Consider the following 26,749-nt stretch of genomic DNA (forward strand, 5'->3'; position numbering starts at 1 on the left):
CTGCAGTTGCAGATCTAATTTAGGTAAATAAATACATGTATGAATGGATTAAAAATATATGGATAAATTAAAAATAGACAAAATTCTTAAATGCAGGTTCTAATAAGATGGTTTTCAAATTTAATTATAATGTAGAAATGCTAAACAGATTCCATAATAAGTATGAGAATTGTGTTAGAAAGTTATATTGAATCATATTACAGCTACTACCTGCAATATCAACACATGCATAATGCTCTTAATTAGTGATGCATGGAAGTGATGCTATTTCCTATTTTCTTCTGAGTTAATAAAACTTAGAACTTTGGCAGGGTTGTACTTTCTAGGTAAAGTTCTCTACTCTGTAAGGGTCCTGTGAGAATGTTGAAAGACTGAAACAAAGTTGAGATGTTGAGAGAAGTTAAGAAGTGCTCAAAATGAGTGGAATCATTAAAGGAAATTGTTGTTTAGGCAATACACCTAAACATTAGTAGATCCATAATGTTGATGGTAGCATGGTGAATAGAATGAGAGCCCAAAACAATTTCAGAGAAAAAATGTACAGAAGGATGTTGACGTCCAAAATAAGTACCCTAAGTTCTTGTCTATAAGCCGTGGCTTATCTAAGGAAAAAAGTTGTGAAAATGAAAAAATAGAATATCGGCTTATACAGTAATCCCTCCTCCATCGCGGGGGTTGTGTTCCAGAGCCACCCGCGAAATAAGAAAATCCGCGAAGTAGAAACCATATGTTTATATGGTTATTTTTATATTGTCATGCTTGGGTCACAGATTTGCGCAGAAACACAGGAGGTTGTAGAGAGACAGGAACGTTATTCAAACACTGCAAACAAACATTTGTCTCTTTTTCAAAAGTTTAAACTGTGCTCCATGACAAGGCAGAGATGACAGTTCTGTCTCACAATTAAAAGAATGCAAACATATCTTCCTCTTCAAAAGGAGTGCGTGTCAGGAGCACAGAATGTCACATAGATAGAGAAAACAATCTCTAGCAAACAAATCAATGGTGCCGTTTGGCTTTTAAGTATGCGAAGCACCGCGGCACAAAGCTGTTGAAGGCGGCAGCTCACATCCCCTCAGTGGGGGGGGGGGGGGATTATGGGGGTGGGGGGTTGGAGAGAGAGAGAGTGTTTGTTTTTCAGTCAAAAATCAATACGTGCCCTTCGAGCTTTTAAGTATGTGAAGCACTGTGCAGCATGTTTAGACGAGCGTCCGTATCGTCTAGGTGTGCGAACAGCCCCCCTGCTCAATCCCCATACGTCAGGATCGCAGATAGTCAGTGCAAGAGAGAGAGAAAAGTAAGCAATCTAGCTTCTCAGCCATCTGCCAATAGCGTCCCTTGTATGAAATCAACTGGGCAAACCAACTGAGGAAGCATGTACCAGAAATTAAAAGACCCATTGTCCTCAGAAATCCGCGAACCAGCAAAAAATCCGCGATATATATTTAAATATGCTTACATATAAAATCCGCGATAGAGTGAAGCCGCGAAAGGCGAAGCGCGTACACAAAATCAATTTATTAAATTCAAATTCTTCATCAGATTCAGTATTAAAGAGATCAAACAGCTCGTTAAAAGATTCTGGAATTTCAGATTCGATTTGATCGTCGGATTCTTCTTCAGATTCTTCTTCACTATCAGTGGCACGAGATATCACAGTTGTTAGCACTTCGGTTGGATATTCGCAGATATTCGCGGCTTTAAATCCATTTTTAATGCAATCCGCGGTTACTTCACTCCAACATTCGTCGATCCATTGACATACTTCAGCATAAGAGGCCCTTTTGATTGATCCAGACTTAGTGAATGAATGGTAACCATTGACCATCCAGTCCTCCCATTTCTCACGCATTTTGATTTTAAAAGATTTATTAACACTTAGATCCAGTGGCTGTAATTTAGATGTCAGTCCTCCAGGAATAACAGCCAATTGTGAATACTTTTTCACCTTTTCTTTGACTTCTTCTGTGATGTGAGGTCGAGCCGAATCGTATATTAAAACTGATTTCTGGCAAAAAAATGAATTCTTGCGTTTACGCCAAATGTTTTCTAACCAATAGCTGACCATATCCGCGTCAACCCATCCCTTTTCGTTTGCTGTGACAACAACTCCTTTAGGGAAGACATCTTTAGGAATAGTTTTTCATTTGAAAATCACTAAAGGTTTGCATTTTCCACCATCAGCTGTAGCACACAAGACAACAGTAAAATTGCACTTTTCATTGCCAGTGGTAGTGATTCTGACATCAGTTGATCCCTTTGTCTCAACTGTGAAACCACTGGGCATATCGAAACTGATGGAGACCTCATCCATATTCCCGATGTGTTCGAAATTGACTCCATTGATCGCATTTTTGACAAAAACCCCAAAGACAGCCATTTTCTCTTCCCAATCCTGTGGTAACTTCTGTCCAATAGATGTAATGGCTCTTACAGATAAGTTGTCTTTTCATGAACAGAAAACACCAACATTTGCTGCCTTTGAAGTCATTGATTTTTAAATGTTTTGCCAATTCTTTCGCTTTCAAACGAATTCCAGTGGTCGACACTCTTCTATTTTCATTGCGTCTGGAGATAATCCATGTCTTCAATTGTGACTCCAATTCCGGCCAAAACTCTTTTCGGGACCGACGGCAGCGCTTCTTCGGATGCATTGCTTTTATAACAGGCTTTTGTTTTTTCCATCGCCGGATGTTTGACTCGTCTGTTCCGAACTCTTTAGCCGCCGCCGCATTGCCATACTTTTCGGCATAGCTCACCGTTTCAAGTTTTCGATGATTGGGATAAGATTTTCGAGTCTTCTTTACATTATCCATTTTAACAAATTTAACAAAATCACAATTTAAATGACCGCTACGCGCTCGTTTTGACTCGGCGACGCCCAGAGCAGAAAGAACGCGCTCTGGCCGCTCCAACCGCGCCATGCGGGGAGTGAGAGAGACGCCAATATCTCACACTCTCTCCCCTCTTAAAGAAATTAAATGGGTGCGAGTGAGACCACTGACCTCCCTCCCTTCTATTAGTTATAGGTTATAGTACATTCGGCTTATCCATGAGTCCGGCTTATCTATGATAAGATTTTATTTTAAAAATTCGCATGATTTTTGGTCTCCGGCTTATACACGAGTCCGGCTTATAGACAAGAACCTAGGGTACAATTTGGAATTTATCATAAAGAGCACAATACCCGAAGGAAATATATAGCTAGTTCTTAATGACTACTCCTAACAACTACTTAAACACTGCGTTTTCTGTTCAGAAATGAAATCCAGAAAAAAGCATCCTTTTTGATAATGAAGGTGATATTATAACACTAATACAGTGGAACCTTGGGTCACGAACGTCTCGGACCACATACAAATCCGGTTACGACCAAAAAGTTTGCCAAACTTTTGCATCTGTTCACGACCACACACTCAGGTGACAAACAAGCCAGTTTCCCTTCCTGTTTGTACGTGCCGATGATTTCTGCACGTGTTCAGTCTCTCCCTGTGCATTCCCTGTGCAGCGAGCGAGAGAGAGAGAGAGAGAGAGCTAGAGCAAGCGAGCGAGAGAGAGAGAGCGCGCGACCGAGAGAGCGTTTATATATTTACATACAGCTTGTACGGTCCGGAACGGATTAATTGTATTTACATACAATCCTATGGGGGAAATTACTTCGGGTCACGACCAAATCGGGTTGCGACCAGAGTTTTGGAACGAATTACAGTCGTGACCCGAGGTTCCACTGTATATTAATGTGATTATACTGATCATCAGGCATTTCTTGTTAGTTTGCTTAAAAATGTTCAGAATAAATGTTCAGAAAATAATGTTGTGTATTTAGGTCATGTCAAATTTCCATCTGGCCAAAAAAAAATGTATAAAACTTAAGCTGCTTAATCATCATTCATTGCAGTAAGGTAGTGCAGTACCATGTCATAGCTTCTGGCAGTGGTAAATAATCCAAAGGTCATTCTTTTATTAGTGCATGTTACCTGCTTGTCCTTATTTTAAATTGTGAAATATTTTGTATATAAACTGTAATCTCATATGAGAAAATCAATAGGTGTATATGTTAAAAGTGACAATTTAATTTACAGCTTGAAAAACTATTAAGTTGGTGAGGTCGTAGAAGTTATCATGTGTCAGAGAGAGGCTGCTGCATAAGCACTGCTTGCCAGACAAGTGATAGTAACTGTAGTTATTTTTATTCTAGTGTTATTTTTATAGAAGCTAGCAGATGTCCACAAGAAGTCACTGTTGCTTAATATCTTGAAGAAGGGAGGGAAGAATGAGATGCAAGCTTGTATGTGTTCACTGGGGGGCCTTGATGAGTATCAGACAGCATTAAATACATACTAAATTCAGTTAGCAGCATACATCTATTATATCAATTCACAAAGAAAACTGAAAAACTGATTTGTTTTTGTTTTAGCGCTTGGATGGCTCAATAAAAGGAGAAATACGAAAGCAAGCCCTGGATCATTTTAATGCAGAAGGATCTGAGGTATGTAGAATTAGGCTTTATTTGGATTAGCTGACTTTTTCATAGCTGTATATAATCTGTATTTACTTTATTATTCTCACTTTTCTGCAAGCAGAGAAACATTCTTTATACACTCTAGAGAGATTATTTTTGATATTAAGGTAAAAATTAATTGTTCTTATTTAATGTCTCTTTGTAGATGGAATTGATTCAAACAGTTTAACCTTCTTTCACACTACATTAATTTTATCAGTCATTAGAATTTGCCTTGAATAAGCAGTAAAATGTTTAAACAGGTAAATTCAGTGATTTGTTTACTGAGAGTCTATTTCCATGTGCTATAGCTTTATCTTAGGAAGTTCCTCATTCAAGGTGAAACAACATAGTTTCAGTTAGGAAAATAAATTGTTACAAACATAGTTACTCTTTTTACCATAGAAAGAAATCTGACCTGTTGGGGAATGTCCAACTGACCATTTTATTTGCTACTTGCATATTTTAGTCATGTAAAGTTCACTTATGTTTTAAGATAGATATAATAATAAATGCTCATTTTACAAGTTGTTTTTTTTTTTGTCAAATCAATGGAGTAGCATTTAATATTAACCAGTATAACTAAGTGACGATGAACAATGGTGATCATGACGTTTATGATTAGGACAGTTGTCTGTTATTGTATTGAGAACTGTGTTGTAGTAGTGGTGTTGGAAAATGGGGATAAGTACAACTGATTGATGTTATTGAGTGAATGAATTAATGGTTGTGCCTTTGGCATTGCAGATCATTAGTTCAATTTTATGTTCTACTTTATCTTTATTTCCTTTCTCTGAAATGGGGGTTCCCAACCATTAGACTTGATAATCAAGGGAACTGAGGTACACCCACTTTAAGAAACAGAATAATAGAATTTATTGAATACCACAGATTATAAAAAATTGGTAATTGCTTATATATTGACATGAAAGTCTAGAGACAAGACAGATAATGCAGATGAACCTACAATACAGTAGAGCCTGGCTATTCTTTTTTGTTTAGAGGTGATCTGGATTTTCTTTGATTTTTATAAGGTTTTTGTTTAGCATCCCACTTTTGGAATTTTTAGCATGACATCACATTGTCCCACTTGAATTGACAGCTGTTAATGAGAGATGACTAAACTGTTAAGCTGTATCATAATGCTTTTGTTTTTAGTTAAAAGCTTGTAAAAAACTTGAAGTTTATCTGACAGTTAATCATAAGCTTGTTACACAGTAACAATCAAGTAAGAATCTCTGTTTTTGCCCCAGTAAATACAAATTATCATCAATATACCAATAATCCGATTGTCCATCAATCACTCAGAATATGGAACCAATGCAGGATGCACTTCAAAGCAGAGAAGCTTTTATCTGTTGCACCTCTATATGATAATCACCTTTTTCTACCCTTTTAAATCTACACATTATTTAATCTTTGGTAAACATCTGGTTTAAAACACTTGGAGAATTGTATATAGATCATTTCTTTGCATCTAATGATCTTACGTTTCAAATTTAACTTTCCAGCACACAATTTCCAATTTTCCACACCTCACACCCATTTTTATTCCAGAAGAAATACCTATCGATCTTGAAGACTCGGATATATCTCAACAATATACAAAATTATTAAAGTCTCATCCTTTCAAAGATGCTAGGGTATGGTGGAGAAAGAATCTTTCACTTAATATCTCAGAAAAGAAGTGGTAGGCTACAATGTGTACACTCGAGCTCTATGCACTAACCATTCAATCATTCAACTTGTAATCTTTCATTGATAACATTTATGTAGTCCAAAATATATACAAGACAAGATCCAGCCTGCAAACGTTGCAATCTAGCTCCAGCTTCACTGGCTACATGTTTTGAGCATGCATCAAATTAACATAATTTTGGTCAAATGCCTTTGAACGCTTGTCAGACAGCAGTGGGTAACTGATTTGCAGTTAGACAATACATTCAAAACTTTTTTAAAATATGACAATAAAATTTTAGTGTAAGCATTTATAGGTCCTGGAGGGTGCATGGGAGTTCGCCCAACCAGTCTACATGTGTTTTGTGGACTTGGAAAAGGCGTTCGACCGTGTTCCTCGAGGGATCCTGTGGGGGGTGCTCCGGGAGTATGGAGTACCGGACCCCCTGATAAGGGCGGTTCGGTCCCTGTACAACCGGTGTCAGAGCTTGGTCCGCATTGCCGGCAGTAAGTCGAGCCCGTTTCCAGTGAGAGTTGGACTCCGCCAGGGCTGCCCTTTGTCACCGATTCTGTTCATAACTTTTATGGACAGAATTTCTAGGCGCAGCCAGGGTGTTGAGGGGGTCCGGTTTGGTGGACTCAGGATTGGGTCACTGCTTTTTGCAGATGATGTTGTCCTGTTTGCTTCATCAGGCCGTGATCTTCAGCTCTCTCTGGATCGGTTCGCAGCTGAGTGTGAAGCGGCTGGGATGGGAATCAGCACCTCCAAATCCGAGACCATGGTCCTCAGCCGGAGAAGGGTGGAGTGCCCTCTCAGGGTTGGGAGCAAGATCCTGCCTCAAGTGGAGGAGTTCAAGTATCTCGGGGTCTTGTTCACGAGTGAGGGAAGAATGGAGCGTGAGATCGACAGGCGGATCGGTGCGGCGTCCGCAGTGATGCGGGCTCTGCATCGGTCTGTCGTGGTGAAAAAGGAGCTGAGCCATAAGGCAAAGCTCTCAATTTACCGGTCGATCTATGTTCCTACCCTCACCTATGGTCATGAGCTATGGGTAGTGACCGAAAGAACGAGATCGCGAATACAAGCGGCTGAAATGAGTTTCCTCCGCAGGGTGTCTGGGCTCTCCCTTAAAGATAGGGTGAGAAGCTCAGTCATCCGGGAGGGGCTCAGAGTAGAGCCGCTGCTCCTCCGCATCGAGAGGAGTCAGATGAGGTGGCTCGGGCATCTGATCAGGATGCCTCCTGGACGCCTCCCTGGGGAGGTGTTCCGGGCACGTCCAACCGGGAGGAGGCCCCGGGGAAGACCCAGGACACGCTGGAGGGACTGTGTCTCCCGGCTGGCCTGGGAACGCCTCGGGATTCTCCCGGAAGAGCTAGAAGAAGTGGCCGGGGAGAGGGAAGTCTGGGCATCTCTGCTCAAGCTGCTGCCCCCGCGACCCGACCTCGGATAAGCGGAAGAGAATGGATGAATGGATGGATGTGGGTCTGTAGACAGGTTGTCTGTCATTCTGAGAGATGTAAACAATCCTCATATCTGGCCATAAAACTCTTGTCTTTATTCAATTCATGTTGTAAAGTATTAAATTTTAGCATGAGTTTAACTTCCCATTCTTTTCTCTCTTGCTGTGTTTTGAAGTTGCCCATAAGCACTGTGACTTTAAAGTCCTTCTCACAGTGTCCATGGCTGTTGAAGTGGGCCGCCACAGGAACATCTGTGTTGCCATGTTTAATGTGGAACCTGTGTAAATTCATTCTCTGGCGGAGTGTTTGTCCAGTTTCTCCCACATAGAGTGCAGTGTCAGGACATTTCATGCAGAAAATTAGGTAGACTACATTAGATGATCTGCAGGAAAATGATCCCTTGATGTGATGTTCAAGTCGGCAGTGTGGTATAACTATACGGTCTGTATCATAGATGTGGGCACATGTTTTGCATCTTTTCTGTAGGCATGGAGATGTGCCATTTTCTGTTGGTTCACTTAGGGAGCCTCGAACAATTAATTGTTGAAGGTTTGGTGGTTGTCTGTATGCCAGGAGGGGAGGTTCAGGAAATACATTTTTAAGTGTTTGGTCATTGTTTAGTATTGGCTGAAGTTCTTTTATAATTTTTCGAAGTGTTTCAAGATGTGGGTTGTAGGTGACAACAAGGGGGATGCGATCCTTGTTGTCTTTGTTTTTATATTCCAGAAGGTTGTCTCTGGGTATGGCAGTAGCTCTTCTTATTTGAGTGTCTGTTGTTTTCGGTGTGTAACCTTGTCTGATGAAGTCTTGTCTGAGCTCCTGCAGTTGTTGATCCCGGTCTGTTGGGTCTGAGCAAATACGATTGTACCGTATTGCTTGGCTGAAAATAATGGAGCGCCTTATATGCTTGGGGTGGAAGCTATCATTTTTCAGGTAGGTCCGTCTGTCTGTCGGTTTGTGAAAAATAGAAGTTACAAGGGTGTTGTCTTTCAGTTGAACGGTGGTGTCAAGGAAGCTGACTTCTGTTTTTGAGTAATTCAGCTTCAGCTTTATGTTGGGGTGAAAACAATTATATTCATTATGAAAATGGAGGAGGTCCTTTTCACTGGCAGTCCAGATTATGAAGATGTCATCTATGTAACGGAGGTACAACATTGGTTTTACGATGCACATTGACATGAAATCTTCCTCCAATTTTGCCATAAAAAGATTTGCATAGTGAGGTGCAAACCGACATCCCATTGCAGTCCCCATTTGTTGCAAGTAGCAATCCTGTCCAAAAGAGAATAGATTATGTGTCGGAGTGAATTTTATCATTTCTATTACTGACTTTGTGGGTAAATCATGTTGTTTGAGGTACATTTCACATGCCAATATGCCATCATCATGTGGGATGTTAGTGTAAAGTGCCTCAACATCCATTGTGGCCAGTAAGGTTCCCTCAGGTAAGGGGCCTAAAGCAGACAGTTTTTTTAAGAAGTCAGTGGTGTCCTGGATGTAGCTGGTTCTATTACGGGTGAGGGGTTTAAGGATGTGCTCCACCCAACCTGAAACATTTTCTGTAAGGGAGCCAATTCCTGAGATTATAGGCCTTCCTGGGTTCCCTTCTTTGTGGATTTTAGGAAGCATGTAGAAGTAACCCATTTTGGGGTTCTCAGGAATTAAACTGTTTACATGATCCCTGATGTCAAGAGGAAAGCTACTTACTATTTTTTTTAGTTCCTTTTTGTAGAGATCTGTTGGGTCTTCTTGCAGTTTGTAATAATGCATAGTATTGAACAATTGTCTTTGTGCCTCCTGTATGTAATCTGATGAGTTCATGATGACTAAAGCACCCCCTTTGTCTGCTGGTTTGATAATGATTTCTGTATTTTCCCTTAGTGAATGTATGGCTCTCTGTTCATCCCTAGTGATGTATTCCAATGAAATGCTTTGAACACTTGGTGAAAAACATTTTAATGACAGAGACAAAGTCTTTTCAAGACAACAATCAATTTGCTTATTGTGCAAACAGAAGTGTGGAAGATGCTCTGCTTGTTATCTTACATCAAATCTATACCTTTCTTGATCAGCCTGGTTCATATGTCAGAGCACTATTTTTGGATTTTTCTTCAGCGTTCAATACTATACAGCCTCATATACTGATTGGGAAATTAAACAGTATGAATGTAAACCCATTTATCACACTATGGATTCAGAACTTTCTTTTAAATCGTTCACAGACAGTTAAAGTTCAGGACACTTTTTCAAAAGCTCTTCATTCAAACACAGGAAGTCCACAGGGGTGTGTTTTATCACCATTACTGTTTACTCTGTTCACAAGTGACCTGAGAAAGAACAATGAGCACTGCTCCATTATTAAGTATGCGGATGACACCATGATCATAGGATGCATATCTGGGGAGGATGAAAGCCACTATCTAAATCAAGTGGACTGTATGGTAAACTGGTGCAATAAAAACTCTCTCACTTTGAATGTAAAAAAGACCAAAGAAATGATATTTGATTTTAAGAGACAGAAATCTGTATGTTCACCTATTGTAGTTCTGGGAGAGGAGGTAGAAATAGTGAATGAATATAAATACTTAGGAACTTACCTAGATAACAATCTTAACTGGAATACAAATACAAAAAAAATATTTTCTAAATGCAACCAGCACTTATTTCTCCTCCATAAACTCAAACTATTTAAAGTAGACAAGGACCTCATGTTGTCCTTCTATCGTAGTATGATCCAGTCCGTGATCACTTTCATTGCCTGGTTTAATAGTCTGACAAACCAAAACTCAAAAAAGCTCCAGCAGATTACGAAGTATGCAGCTAAAGTTATTGGGGCTGATGTAGATGATTTGACTAGTGTGTGTCAGAGGGCAATGCTAAAGAAACTGGAAATCATCTCAACTGATGACAGACATCCATTACATGTAGAACTAAACTTCAGTAAATCAGGAAGGATAGTTGCTTTGAAAACCCACACAAATCGCTCCAGAAACTCCTTTCTTCCTAGTGCCATACGACTTTTCAATAAGAAATATCGGAGATAATGTTTAAGGTTTTGATATATATCCTGTTACCTTTTTTTTTTTTTTTTTTGCTTGGTATAAATATGTTTTATCTAACTGCCTTACCTTAACCTTTCTTATTTCTATTTGTCTGTTTTATTTCATTCTGTCTGTTACCTGTTATTAGATGCAACTGAGAAGGCAAATTTCATGTTTTCCTGTGTAAACATGACTAAATAGAGAAACCTAACCTAACCTAAACCTAACCTTATTGTAGATTTGTTGCCAAAATTTTTAGATTATTGTAACATGCCGTAGCTAGAGACCACCATACACTCCTACACTCCTCCCTTAAATTATTGTTAGATTTTGATAGCCTCTAGTTTGAACTATCTCCTTACCTGGTCACCAATTATGGAGGAACAAGTTGATATTTGCTGTGTTCTACTGGAGCCATATTTCCTCCAATTCTCAATGATCATCTTTATAATTTTTTACAATACTGTGTATTCTTGTATTTGACTCTTCTTCTCTGTTCCTTTCAACAATATGATCCCACAGATCTTGGTTAGATACTATTCAATATTGATGTTTGTTTGTTTTGTTAGGATTTCTGCTTTCTGCTTTCTACACGGGCAGGAGGTTTGGGAATCAACTTGGCTTCTGCCGACACAGTAGTTATTTTTGACTCTGACTGGAATCCTCAAAATGACTTGCAAGCTCAAGCCCGAGCTCACAGGATTGGTCAGAAAAAACAGGTAGGAGCCTTAATTATATCAGTGACTGTTTGTAGCTTTGCAAATTTTATCTGTTAATCATTAATGTGTGCGTGTATGTGCATGTGCATTTGTGTTTGCTAGCCATTAAACCATTTGTGTATAACTGCTGTACTTGTATGTGCAGTATTTATGTCTGAAATGTATGCTCACTTTGTTTCAATCATTTTTGTTTATGTTCACTGCCATGGTATAACACTTACGTGAAGTATGCAGTTAACTTTAATAATTTAAAGTTAGTGTTGACAAAAATAACCATTTTTTACAATACAGTCATATGAAAAAGTTTGGGAACCCCTCTTAATTTGGATTTTTGTTTATCATTGGCTGAGCTTTCAAAGTAGCAACTTCTCTTTTAATATATGACATGCCTTATAGAAACAGTAGTATTTCAGCAGTGACATTAAGTTTATTGGATTAATAGAAAATATGCAATATGCATCATAACAAAATTAGACAGGTGCATAAATTTGGGCACCTCAACAGAGATATTACATCAATACTTAGTTGAGACTCCTTTTGCAACTATAACAGCCTCTAGACGTCTCCTATAGCCTTTGATGAGTGTCTGGATTCTGGATGGAGGTATTTTTGACCAGTCTTCCATAAAAAATCTCTCCAGTTCAGTTAAATTTGATGGCTGCCGAGCATGGACAGCCTGCTTCAAATCATCCCATAAATTTTCGATGATATTCAAGTCAGGGGACTGTGATGGCCATTCCAGAACATTGTACTTCTCCCTCTGCATGAATGCCTTTGTAGATTTCAAACTGTGTTTTGGGTCATTGTCTTGTTGGAATATCCAACCCCTGCGTAACTTCAACTTTGTGACTGATGCTTGAACATTATCCTGAAGAATTTGTTGATATTGGGTTGAATTCATCTGACCCTCAACTTTAACAAGGGCCCCAGTCCCTGAACTAGCCCCACAGCATGATGAAACCTCCACCAAATTTGACAGTAGGTAGCAGGTGTTTATCTTGGAATGCGGTGTTCTTCTTCCGCCATGCAAGCGCTTTTTGTTATGACCAAATAACTCAATTTTTGTCTCATCAGTCCAAAGCACTTTGTTCCAAAATGAATCTGGCTAAATGAGCATTTGCATACAACAAGCGACTCTGTTTGTGGTGTGAGTGCAGAAAGGTCTTCTTTCTCATCACCCTGCCATACAGATGTTTTTTGTGCAAATTGTGCTGAATTGTAGAATGATGTACAGATACACCATGTGCAGCAAGATTTTCTTGCAGGTCTTTGGAGGTGATCTGTGGGTTGCCTGTAACCATTCTCACAATCCTGCGCATATGCCGCTCCTGTATTTTTCTTGGCCTGCCAGACTTGGGTTTAACAGCAACTGTGCCTGTGGCCTTCCATTTCCTGATTACATTCCTTACAGTTGAAACTGACAGTTTAAACCTCTGAGATAGCTTTTTGTACACTTCCCCTAAACCATGATACTGAACAATCTTTGTTTTCAGATCTTTTGAGAGTTGCTTTGAGGATCCCATGCTGTCATTCTTCAGAGGAGAGTCAAAGGGAAGCACAACTTGCAATTGACCACCTTAAATACCTTTTCTCATGATTGGACACACCACAGTCTATGAAGTTCAAGGCTTAACGAGCTAATCCAACCAATTTGGTGTTGCAAGTGATCAGTGTTGAGCAGTTACATGCATTCAAATCAGCAAAATTACAAGGGGACCCAAATTTTTGCACGGCCAGTTTTTCACATTTGATTTAATTTCAATACAACTAAATACTACTTCACTAAAAATCTTTGTTCGGAAAACACCCCAGTACTCAGATATTCCTAGGAAATGAAAGAGATACCACTGTTATCTTTTTTGTTGAAAGTAGAGTACATTATTATGCAGGCTGAGAGGGGTTCCCAAACCTTTTCATATGACTGTACATATTGATTCTGAAATTTTGGAAAGGTTTCAGTGCTTGTTTTCCATTATATAAATTCTGTCTTTGTCAAATGGCCAACCTACTTGTTCTTTATTTTAATATTCTACCGTACCACACATACACCAATCCCAAAACAGAGTAGCAGATTTGCCTCCTCTTAATTAGCATGCTGGAAATGGCACCTGCTGCCAAAAAGTGCAGCAGTAGAAATGCTGTATGAAAATACTTTGACCTCAAGGCAAATGAGCATAAGAAGCTTACATGGCAAAGATTCTTCAAAGAAGTATCAACCAAATCTGCTAACACAACAAACTTTGCAAAGTGCCTAAAAATTGACACGCAAACCTAAACAAAGAATTTGAACAGACTGGTGACAACTTCAATTTCTACATCACTAAAACATTAAACAAGATTCCTCAGTAAACTGTTTTACTGATAAATGTGTGTTGTTGAGCCAACAGCCAATTTTAATGCCCAAAGCTAAACTGAAGCAACCATAAAATGTCCAATAATGACATTAGCATTATTTTGCTTCAACAAGTAAATAAACCTGGTGTGTATTAATTTCAAAGTGTTAAGCTGATAAGACTGTTCACAGGAGTAATGGAATGAGTTGATGCCGAAATGTTTATGAGCTAGCACCATCACTTTTAAATTCTTGTTTGTGCGTGAACCATAGTTCACTATTGTTTTAAAAAACGGTCTTTAGGAGATGATGTCATTGTTAATAACTTGCTATGACATTGGCTGGACATTTGCCTTTTTTTAAAGGTTTTCATGATAATATTAAGTAATTCTGTCACTGCATCACAGACTGTATTAACTTACTGTATTGACACAGTGGTGCCCACAAAGACAGTGCATTGCTTTCCAAAAAGCTCTGGATTATTAAGGAACTGAAAGGTCTCCTGAATGAGAAAAAGAAGGCATTCAAATCCAGTGGTAAAGTGTCTCTGAAGGACATAGATCATATGCTAAAGAAAAAGCTAAGTGAAGGAAAGGAAACTTGCAAAGCTAAAATAGAAAACAAGCTCACTCAGAATAGCATGAAGGGTGTCTGGAATGGACTGAGTATAATTTCTGGACTCAAGCAATCCAGGGCTAAGGTCCTAGAAAGGGATGTGGAAAAAGCTAACACCCTGAAACAATTTTTTGATTAAATTTTCTCTCCCACTTCCACCTTCTTCCAATGACCAGTCTACTCCACCCAGTTCCTACTACATTAACAACTCTTATCACGTCAACTGGAATGGCTAGTGACATGTCCACCTCTGACAACTGTTGTGGACTGTCCATAACTGAAGACCAAGTAACAAGATAACTGAGGAAGCTACACACAGGAAAAGCAGCGGAACTAGATGGAGTCAGTCTTCAAGTTCTTAAGGCCTGTGCTGACCAACTTTGTAGTGTCCTCTGTCACCTGTTCAATCTGTCCCAAAGGCTTCAGAAAGTGCCACTGCTGTGGAAAACATCCTATATTGTTCCTGTTCCAAAGAAGGCTGGTGTCTCTTCACCTAACAGCTACAGACCAGTGCCACTTGTACCTCTTATCATGAAGATCTCTGAGAGATTAATCTTGGACTATATTGTGGATGACAACCTGGACCCACTACAGTTTGCCTATTGGACAAAGAACGGAATGGAGTGTTTATTCTCACCTGGATAACACTGGTAGCACTGTGAGAATTATGTTTTTGTTATATATCCACTGCCTTCAATACCATCCAGCCATCCCTGTTAAGGAGTAAGGTCAGAGATATGAAGGTGGATGACCCTATTGTGTCCTGGATAATGGACTATTTATCGGGCAGACTGCAGTTAGTGCGACACAAGGACAGTGTTTCTGATATGGATATGAACAACACTGAACCACCACAAGGAACAGTCCTGTCTCATTTTTTCTTTTCTCTGTACACCTCAGACTCTTAATACAAAACCAGTTCAAGTCACTAGCAGAAATTATCAGATGGTTCTGCGCTTATGGGGTATATTGATAAAGGGAATGAGACAGTATAGCAGTCAGATGGAGAGCTTTGTTTCTTGGTGCAAAGAGAATTGCCTGAATCTTAACATAAGTAAAACCAAGTACAGTACCTGTCCAGTCACTTTTCAGAAAGTGGATGTAGAGGTGGTCCACTGCTACAAATACTTGGGTGTGAACATTAATGACAGGTTAGACTCGTCTCAGAACACAGAGGAACTATGTAAGAAAGAACAGAGCAGGCTCTTTTCCCTAGGAAAACACATTCCTTTAATGTGGGAAGTGACATCCTTCACATCTTCTACAGCTCTGTGATGGCCAATGCATTTTTCTATACTGTGGTGTGCTGGTCTGGTAACATCACTTTAAGAGACGCCCACTGAATCAACAGACTAATTAAAAGGGCAAGTTAAGTTATAGGACACATTTTTTTTGCACTGCTGGGAGTAGTAGCGAACAAGAGAATAAAAAAAAAAGAAAATTGACTGCTATTATGAACAGTGCTTCACATTCTCCCTCTGAGGTACTAACACTGAGGACTTTCAACCAACAAATTATTCAGAACAAGTGTGTCAAGAAACGCTACTCAGGCTCACTTACACCAACAGTAATACATCTGTGTAACGCCTTATTGTGATGGTGACAGCCAGGAGTTATCTTTCTTTTGAAGTTTTCTTGCTTTGTAGTAGTTCCAGTGTGTGACCAAACTGTGTTTGTGTATATTTATGTATTTATTTACTTGCTTATCAATCTATTCATGTTTATTTATTTAAAGGGCTTCTGCAAAACATTTTCCCCTGGGGATGAATAAAGTTATATCTGTCTGGCTGTCTGTCCGTCCATCCCCCAAAGCTATCAGGCATGCAAGCTACAAGACAAATACTTTTACACTGGTCAGAAGTAGAGTGTTGTACCGTGTTAGCCATAGATTGATATAGGAGAAAGTAGGGTGAAATTACACCTTTTATTGAATAACTAAATAGATTACAAATGCAAGCTTTCGAGGCAGCTAAGGCCCCTTCATCAGGTAAAGTGTTACACTTTCTCCTGTATCAATCTATGGCTAACACGGTACAACACTCTACTGCTATGGATATACCAGACACCACAATGTACCGGATTCACATGGAATTGAAAACCTGATGAAAGAGGTTACACCTTGCCTGATGAAGGGGCCTTAGCTGCCTCGAAAGCTTGCATTTGTAATCTATGTAGTTAGCCAATAAAAGGTGTCATTTCACCCTACTTTCTCCTGTACTGGTCAGAAGAAAATTAACTTTTGAGTGAAATGCTGTTGTGCTTAATAACACACAGCTCACCTCTATAACAAACCATAAGAAGGTGGTACATTTAGCACCTCAAGAAAAATATTGTTTTCATTGATATAATATTTTCACTTGTTTATGTTTATAGAGGACTGAGTACTATTCATTTTGGCATTTTATTGAGTTTAGATATGACATTCTCAGAGGATTTTGAACAAGTGCACGTCCTCAACAAGAACCTTATCTTTATATAGTAAATTTACCTTTTTTTAACACCTTCAATTTTGAGATGTTCAAAGTATCGTATTGAAGTTGTACATTTCAGTATCAAGACAATCCTACTTACGGTAAATATCAGCTTGTTGACTACAAATAAATGTAATGATCATAATTGTGTATTGCATTTGGCATGTTTGCATACATTCTGTGATACACAAAAAAGTGTAAATGTTTTGTGACTCCACACCATACCATTTTCTGAACCTTGCTTAATCAAAGTACTATTGTGGGGCCTGGAATCTATGGGAGGAAACCCACACAGACACAGGAAGAACATACATACTCCAGGCCGGGAGGACCTGGGCTGAGAACCCTGGTCTCTTTACAGTAATTAGCAGTGCTACCTGCTTTTTGAGCCCAAACAGCAAACTATCCTTGTGACTGCCCAGTCACACTATAACTCAGACAAGCTCTTATTATCAGTTGCTGAGTCATATTTTCTTTGATGGATTTTGCCAGTCTCATACAATTCCCTGTTAGACATTTACTTTTTTCAAAGAACTTGATACTTTTCATCATGGTTAGGGTGACACTTAGCAATTCCCCTATCCTAATAACTTTAATTTTAAGGCTTCATAATAAAAGCATTTACATCATTTTAACATTCCTTGTAGAACAGGTCAGTGAAGAATACTTTGTAATATTGAATAATAATTTAGAAACTTTTTTTTTTTTTAACTGTCAATCCTTTCCGATCATTTGTCTCCTTGAATGTGTGGAAGATCTTATGCCAGCTTTGCTGGGTATTCGATTTTTTTGTTTCTGTGTCCTTGATTCATAGAATGCATGTCTGGCTTCTTTTTACTTGCGCTCAAAAGGTGCAGTTTGGACATAATTTTTGCAGCACATTATGTTGAGCTTTTGCCTTTTGTCACTGTATATTGTATTTGTCAAGAACTAACAGATATTTTCACTCACTTCACTGTAGTTTTGAACTTCTTCTATTAGTAAGCTTGCACTGGAAATTCTCTTGGAAAAAATCATAATATGCAATAATTTTAAAAAACAGCTAAATACTTTTCTATTTAGGAAAGCATATTAACAAGAATGCTACTAATTATTGTTGTTTTATCTCTGTTTTTAACTTGTATTGCCTTTGTTTAAACTTTTTATGTAGCACTTTGAGATTTACTACAAGTGTAAAGTGCCGTATAAGTAAAATGCATTATTATTATAATATGAAAATAAAATACCTGTGTTATTTTTTAAACATGAAAATATTGTGCATCAGCACAATAAGGAACATTTCATCAAAATTTTTTTAAAGGTCAATATATACCGATTGGTTACAAAGGGAACAGTAGAAGAAGATATTATTGAACGAGCCAAGAAAAAGATGGTTTTAGATCACCTTGTTATCCAAAGAATGGACACAACTGGTCGCACTGTTCTGGATAACAACTCAGGAAATTCAAAGTAAGATTTCTTGCTGTTTTTGGAATTATTTTGTGTTTAAAATTCTTAATTTATTTTGCATATTTCATTTTATTAATGATAATAATAGTAATAATAATAATAATATTAATTTGTTTATTTAAAGATGCCTTTCAAGGCAAGGGGAGTAGTTCAGTTTAAAAAGATAATTTAAGTCAGGATTTGAAGATGGGAATTGAATCAATGCTATGGATATCTTGAGGAAGGAAGTTCCAGAGGCAAGGAGCAATAAAGCTAAAGAATCTAGACCCCACAGTTGATAAATGAGCAGAGGGTGTAACCAAGAGATTTGAATAAGAAGATCTCAGAGTACGAGCAGGTGTATAAATACGTTGCAGATCCGAAAGATATGAAGCAGGATATGAGGCTATGAAGAACTGTGAATGTTAATAACAGAATCTTGAAATTAATATGGTATTTAACAGGGGAGAAGTGTATTGTGTCTTAGGGAGAGTATTTTGAGGGTGAATAAATTTTGGAAATTTTCAGGGAAAATTTATTTATTTATTTATTTTAATTTCTCATTATTTTTGGGTCCCTCCTCGTATATATACGAGGGATGTTCAAAAAGTTTCTGCACTTTTTTAAACTGTATTTATTAAGAATTTTAAAAACAAATTATATCAATTTTCTACTTAGGCACCTTCGTTTGCGATGCAATTTTCCTAACGATCATCCCTCTCATATATATTTGCAGCTGGAGATCCACAAAGGGAGAAGATGAATCACGTATCATACTGTAAAGTAGTTTTTATTCCTGAGGCTTTCAGCCCCTGCCAGGAGCCGTCATCAGAGGGTAATGCTTAGACATACAAGAATCAAAGGCAATATATGGTGGGGGGGGGTGAGGGGGTCTTAGGTCAGTGTCTGAAAGGGGCAGGGGCTGAAAGCTCAGGAATAAAAAGTACTTTACAGTATGATACGTGATTCATCTTCTCCCTTTGTGGATCTCCAGCTGCAAATATGCAAACCATATCACAGACATTCACTTCCATATATATATATATATATATATATATATATACTAGCAAAATTCCCGCGCTTCGCAGCGGAGAAGTAGTGTGTTAAAGAGGTTATGTAAACATATATATACATATACATATATACATCCACATATACATATATATATACATATGTACATATATATACATACATATCTACATATATATACATATGCACATATATATATAGACATACATACATACATTCACATATATATATATATATATATATATATATATATTATTCACGGCATTCGTAGTCTGAATCACAATCTGATTGTATGGGTGGTTACCTACCAGGTAACGCTTATGGTTGGCCAGCAAGTCAGCTAACATCAGCCACGGTGCCTTCAGTTGTGAGAAGCAGATCATAGAATGGTTGAAAATAGTTTACTGTCAAATAATGCAAAGAGTACGCGACACGTGTTTCGCCCTAATTCTGGGCTCATCAGAGAATGCAGTTTGTTGTGTTTCTGCGAAACGTGGCTAAATAACACCATTCCAGATGCCAACGTGGAGCTATCCGGGTTTAGCACAGTTAGAGCGGACAGAGATGCAAGTGCCTGTGGTAAGCACAAAGGAGGAGGACTCGCTCTCTATGTTAATACACGGTGGTGTCACTCTGGACATGTTAACATCAAAATCTCCACTTGCTGCAGGGATATCGAACTGTTGGCCGTAAGTTTACGTCCCTACTATTTGCCCAGAGAGTTTGGACATGTCATTGTTGTCATCGTGTATATTCCTCCTCGGGCAGACGTGGAGTCAGCGAGTGACATCATCCATTCCGCTGTTGCTAAGTTACAAACGCAGCACCCCGAGGCGCTTGTGCTAATCGCTGGAGACTTTAACCATGTGACGCTGGACAAAACATTGCCTGCATTTTCCCAGTATGTGGACTGTAACACCCGGGGAAATAAGACTATTGATTTACTGTATGCAAACGTTAAAGACGCATACAGTGCCACCCCGCTGCCTGCGCTTGGGAAAGGAGATCATAACCTGGTTCAGCTTCAGCCTCACTATAAACCAAAAGTTAGAGTCCTACCTACAACCACACGATCATTCAGGAAGTGGACCCCGGAGGCTGAGAATACTCTGAGAGAACTTTTTGGAACTACAGACTGGGATATCCTGCAGGGATCTCATAATGAGAACATTGAGGAAGTTGTTGACTGCACTACTGACTACATCAACTTCTGTATGGACATTGTAGTTCCAGTAAGAACAGTACGCTGCTATGCTAACAACAAGCCATGGATTACAAGTGACATCAAGGGCCTTTTGAATCAGAAGAAAAGGGCTTTTAAAGACGGTGATCAGCATGAGCTCAAGCGCGTGCAGAAGGAACTCCGAGTCCAACTCAGGGCGGCGAAGGAGCAGTACAGGAGAAAGCTGGAGCAGAAGTTGCAGAATAACAGCATGAAGGAAGTGTGGGATGGGATGAAGATCATCACTGGCTGCAGCTCGAAGCGGGGTACCACCATTGAGAGAGACGTGAAGAGAGCAAACCAAATGAACAACTTTTTTAACAGGTTTGACCACCCTAACCCACTCTCACTCTCACCTCGGAGTACTGCACCCTCCACACATCCTTCTGCTGATACCAGCATAGGAAAAACATCCCCACCCATAATAACAACAGCGCAAGTGAGCAGAGAGCTGAGGAGACTTCGTGCCAGCAAAGCAGCGGGTCCAGATGGAGTATCGCCACGACTGCTGAAGGTCTGTGCATCGGAGCTGGGGGGTCCTCTACAGCGCATCTTCAACCTGAGCCTGGAACAGGGGAGAGTCCCGAGGCTTTGGAAAACATCTTGTATCACCCCAGTCCCAAAGGTATCACGTCCTAGTGAGCTGAATGACTTTCGGCCTGTTGCTCTGACATCACATGTGATGAAGACCATGGAGAGGCTGCTGCTTCACCACCTGAGGCCACAGGTTCAACACGCCCTTGACCCTCTGCAGTTTGCATATCAGGAGAAGGTGGGAGCGGAAGATGCCATCATCTATATGCTACACCGATCCCTCTCCCATTTGGACAGAGGCAGTGGTGCTGTAAGAATTATGTTTCTAGACTTCTCTAGCGCCTTCAACACAATCCAACCTCTGCTCCTTAGGGACAAGCTGACAGAGATGGGATTAGATTCATACCTAGTGGCATGGATCGTGGACTATCTTAAAGACAGACCTCAGTATGTGCGTCTTGGGAACTGCACGTCTGACATTGTGGTCAGCAACACAGGAGCGCCACAAGGGACTGTACTTTCTCCGGTCCTGTTCAGCCTATATACATCGGACTTCCAATACAACTCGGAGTCCTGCCATGTGCAAAAGTTCGCTGATGACACTGCTATCGTGGGCTGTATTAGGAATGGGCTGGAGGAGGAGTATAGGGACCTAATCAATGACTTTGTTAAATGGTCCGACTCAAACCACCTACACCTGAACACCAGCAAAACCAAGGAGCTGGTGGTGGATTTTAGGAGGCCCAGACCCCTCATAGACCCAGTGATCATCAAAGGTGACTGTGTGCAGATGGTGCAGACCTATAAATATCTGGGAGTGCAGCTGGATGATAAATTAGACTGGACTGCCAATACTGATGCGCTGTGCAAGAAAGCACAAAGCCGGTTATACTTCCTTAGAAGGCTGGCTTCCTTCAACATCTGCAATAAGATGCTGCAGATGTTCTATCAAACAGTTGTGGCGAGCGCCCTCTTCTACGCAGTGGTGTGCTGGGGAGGCAGCATTAAGAGGAAAGACGCCTCACGCCTGGACAAACTGGTGAGGAAGGCAGGCTCTATTGTTGGCATGGAGCTGGACAGTTTAACATCTGTGGCAGAGCGAAGGGCGCTCAGCAGGCTCCTATCAATTATGGAGAATCCACTGCATCCACTAAATAATGTCATCTCCAGACAGAAGAGCAGCTTCAGCGACAGACTGCTGTCACTGTCCTGCTCCACTGACAGACTGAGGAGATCGTTCCTCCCCCAAACTATGCGACTCTTTAATTCCACCAGGGGGGGTAAACGTTAACATTTAACATTATACATAGTTATTGTCTGTTTTTTTTTCACCTGTATTATTATCATTCTTTAATTTAATATTATTTATTGTATCAGTATGCTGCTGCTGAAGAATGTGAATTTCCCATTGGGATTAATAAAGTATCTATCTATCTATCTATCTATCTATCAGGCATACACACTCACTGCATATAGCCAAATTCCCGGGCTTCGCAGCGGTGAAGTATTGCTTTTAAATTTTAATTAAGAAGAAAAGAAAACCTGTTTTTTTGTGAAGCTGCCTTTACACAGCCTGTCTCAGCGCTCTTTAGGGCTCTTCCTTGTTTTCTACGTACTGCGTTCACAGTCAGTTCACGTGATTACGTGGGAGGCGTGATGACGCGATACGCAACTCCGCCTCCCAAGGCCAGCGAGCTGCAGACCATTACAGTATATGGACAAAAAAGAGGTTCCAGTTATGACCGTTACGCTTTGAATTTCATTGACATATATACATATCTACATATATATACACATATATATACATATCTACATATATATATATATATATATATATATATATATATATATATATATATAGACATACATATATACATACATACATTCACATATATATATATATATATATATATATATATATATATATATATATATATATATATATATATATATATATATACATACATATCTATATATCTATATCTATATAATCTATATCTATATAATCTATATCTATATATATATATATATATCCAAATCCCCACGCTTCGCAGCGGTGAAGTACTGCTTTTAAATTTTTATTAAGAAGAAAAGAAAACCTTTTTAAATTGAGGGAAAATATACCAATAACAATTTGTTAAGGATCTGTTTTTTTTGTTAAGCTGCCTTTAAACAGCCTCTCCGCTGTTTTATAAACGAACGCCATATAAGGCCATCCTTTCTCCTAGCTTAGCGGTTCTGTATTCTTTTATTGTTCGTTTATAACGATTGTTATAGTTATTGTGTAGCTATTTGAGACTCACTGTTCTGTTCAGGTACCCATTTGCTTTATGTAGTCCGCGGATTCTCCGGTATTTTTTGTTCGTTTATTAAGATTATAGTTATTTATTGATTCCCTTCTTTAGCTGACTGCCTGCTCATATAAGGCGCTCTGCTGTTTTTTTGTGAAGCAGCCTCAACACTGCTTTTCCGCTGTTTTATAAACGAACGCCATATAAGGTCTTCCTTTTTCCTTGCTTCGCCAAGGAAGCCGCCTTTTCATTTAATCCACGGGTTCACCGCTGGTTTTTTTTCTTTTTTTACGATTGTTATAGTTCTCTTTGTATACCACGTTGTCAGTTAAGCACTCCGGTTGTAATATGACCAAGCCGTGCAAGCTTACTGTTAAGAATGCAACGTATAGTTGTACAGGAGAAAAGCAATCTTGCCTCAAATCAATGGCAACCTTTTGTAGGTCTATGAACTTAATTTAAACTTTAGGTTTACACGGTGCCCTCGTGTCTTCTCATTAAACTTGTATGTCGCGAATATGGTATTGCAAACGGTAGCGGGAGCATTTCTATAAACTTAATTTAAACTTACGGTTGTAGCTGCACTTATGAATATGCTTGTATGCATCACTCGCTCGCTTCTTACGCCGGTTGTAATATGACCAGGCCGTGCAAGCTTACTGTTAAGAATGCAACGTATAGTTGTACAGGAGAAAAGCAATCTTGCCTCAAATCAATGGCAACCTTTTGTAAGTCTATGAACTTAATTTAAAGTTTAGGTTTACACGGTGCCCTCGTGTCTTCTCATTAAACTTGTTTGTCGCGAATATGGTATTGCAAGCGGGAGCGTTTCTATAAACTTAATTTAAACTTACCGTTGTAGCTGCACTTATGAATATGCTTGTATGCGTCACTCGCTCGCTTCTTATTGTTTCGCTGCCTTTTGGAATTGTGTAATGAATGTTTTCTTCAGCGCTCTTTCGGGCTCTTCCTTGTTTTGTACGTACTTTGTTCACAGTCAGTTCACGTGATTACGTGGGTGGCGTGATGACGCGATATGCAAGTCCGCCTCCCACGGCTATCGAGATGCACTCCATTACAGTATATGGAGAAAAAAGAGGTTCCAGTTATGACCATTACGCTTTGAATTTCGAAATGAAACCTGCCAAACTTTTGTAAGTAAGCTGTAAGGAATGAGCCTGCCAAATTTCAGCCTTCCACCTACACGGGAAGTTGGAGAATTAGTGATGAGTCAGTCAGTCAGTCAGTGAGGGCTTTGCCTTTTATTAGTATACAGTAATCCCTCCTCCATCGCGGGGGTTGCGTTCCAGAGCCACCCGCGAAATAAGAAAATCCGCGAAGTAGAAACCATATGTTTATATGGTTATTTTTATATTGTCATGCTTGGGTCACAGATTTGCGCAGAAACACAGGAGGTTGTAGAGAGACAGGAACGTTATTCAAACACTGCAAACAAACATTTGTCTCTTTTTCAAAAGTTTAAACTGTGCTCCATGACAAGACAGAGATGACAGTTCTGTCTCACAATTAAAAGAATGCAAACATATGTTCCTCTTCAAAGGAAACAGAGAGGAAAGCAAACAAATCAATAGGGCTGTTTGGCTTTTAAGTATGCGAAGCACCGCCGGTACAAAGCTGTTGAAGGCAGCAGCTCACACCCCCTCCGTCAGGAGCAGGGAGAGAGAGAGAGAGAGAGAGACAGAGAAAAACAAAGTCAAAAATCAATACGTACCCTTTGAGCTTTTAAGTATGCGAAGCACCGTGTAGCATGTCGCTTCACGAAGCAGCTGCACACAGAAGGTAGCAACGTGAAGATAATCTTTCAGCATTTTTAGACGAGCGTCCGTATCGTCTAGGTGTGCGAACAGCCCCCCTGCTCACACCCCCTACGTCAGGATCAGAGAAAGTCAGCGAAAGAGAGAAAGTAAGTTGGGTAGCTTCTCAGCCATCTGCAAATAGCGTCCCTTGTATGAAATCAACTGGGCAAACCAACTGAGGAAGCATGTACCAGAAATTAAAAGACCCATTGTCCTCAGAAATCCGCGAACCAGCAAAAAATCTGCGATATATATTTAAATATGCTTACATATAAAATCCGCGATAGAGTGAAGCCGCGAAGCGCGATATAGCGAGGGATCACTGTAGATATATATATAGTCAGCATGTTGTTATTTCATCCACTAGATGGCAGCAGAATACTGTCCCGAGAGATAATCAGGCTTAACACTTATTACTGTAGTAGGCCTGACTCTGGTTAAACCATAATTGCATAGAATTCCCAGCCCAAGTTATGCTTGGGGTTAATACCAAGGAGGTTATACCATAATACGTAATAAAGTTCACCTTGCCTTGATTTAAAGTTCTGTATCATTATTTATAAAGATGTTACTTTCTTAACGTCCTGCAAATGTCAGGTAATTTACAGTAAATGGTGTCTGGTGTGAAAATGTAGAATTATAGTACATGCTTTTTTGTGCGGTTCAGCAGCATCTATGATTTTCTTTTTTTAGTTGTGTTACAAAACAAAACTGCACTGTTTTTAATTAACATTTTTTGACAATACTCAACATAAAAGTACTTATTAATTTCAGTTCCAAAAGCATTTGCATTTAAATACACATTAATAACATTTAATAAAACAGTGGAATAGTCTGGTAGTTTTATTAATTTTAAACCGCTGGAAACAGTATTTAAACCAACATTGTTTGTATAGGCACTAAATTCCCTAAAACACCTGAAATAAACATTTTGTAGTATTGGATATTGACCATAATGAAAACAAGAATATTTTAATGGAGTTTTAAATCACATAAAATGTGTGTGTGTGTGTATCTTGTATTTTTTTAGTTCAAATCCATTTAACAAGGAGGAATTGACAGCAATTTTAAAGTTTGGTGCAGAAGACTTATTCAAGGAACCAGAAGGGGAAGAATCAGAACCGCAGGTAACATGTACTCCATTTAAACTGACAAAGTGTTCAAGTTGTTTTAACCTATGTTAATGTGAAAAGAGATTAATTAGAAGAATAATACTTTTTTACATGTTGACAATTCACTATTGTGAATTTCCCCTTGAGATTAATAAAGTATCTATCTATCTATCTATCTATCTATCTATCTATCTATCTATCTATCTATCTATCTATCTATCTATCTATCTATCTATCTATCTACAGGTGCAGGTCATAAAATTAGAATATCATGACAAAGTTGATTTATTTCAGTAATTCCATTCAAAAAGTGAAACTTGTATATTAGATTCATTCATTACACACAGACTGATGTATTTCAAATGTTTATTTCTTTTAATGTTGATGATTATAACTGACAACTAATGAAAGTCCCAAATTCAGTATCTCGGAAAATTAGGATATCAATTAAGACCAATGCAAATAAAGGATTTTTAGAAATGTTGGCCAACTGAAAGGTATG

At 39.1% G+C, this 26,749-nt stretch overlaps 1 protein-coding gene across 4 annotated transcripts in view; it reads left to right on the forward strand.

The window, feature by feature from the left end:
• Nucleotides 1–26,749, forward strand: part of chd2 (chromodomain helicase DNA binding protein 2) — a 261,689-nt gene that overhangs the window by 158,356 nt on the left and 76,584 nt on the right. For all 4 annotated transcript variants that reach the window (XR_007933712.1, XM_051920212.1, XM_028822994.2 and 1 more), the window contains 4 exons: nt 4,418–4,489; nt 11,247–11,396; nt 18,115–18,263; nt 26,166–26,262. Coding sequence is in view for 3 of the 4 variants with exons in the window: in XM_051920212.1 (XP_051776172.1) it covers nt 4,418–4,489; nt 11,247–11,396; nt 18,115–18,263; nt 26,166–26,262 (468 nt within the window). In the remaining variant the exon portion in view is untranslated. The remainder of the gene's footprint in view (nt 1–4,417; nt 4,490–11,246; nt 11,397–18,114; nt 18,264–26,165; nt 26,263–26,749) is intronic.

Source organism: Erpetoichthys calabaricus, chromosome 17 (genome assembly GCF_900747795.2).
Source record: "Erpetoichthys calabaricus chromosome 17, fErpCal1.3, whole genome shotgun sequence".
In the NCBI taxonomy this organism is placed as follows: Eukaryota; Metazoa; Chordata; class Cladistia; order Polypteriformes; family Polypteridae; genus Erpetoichthys; species Erpetoichthys calabaricus.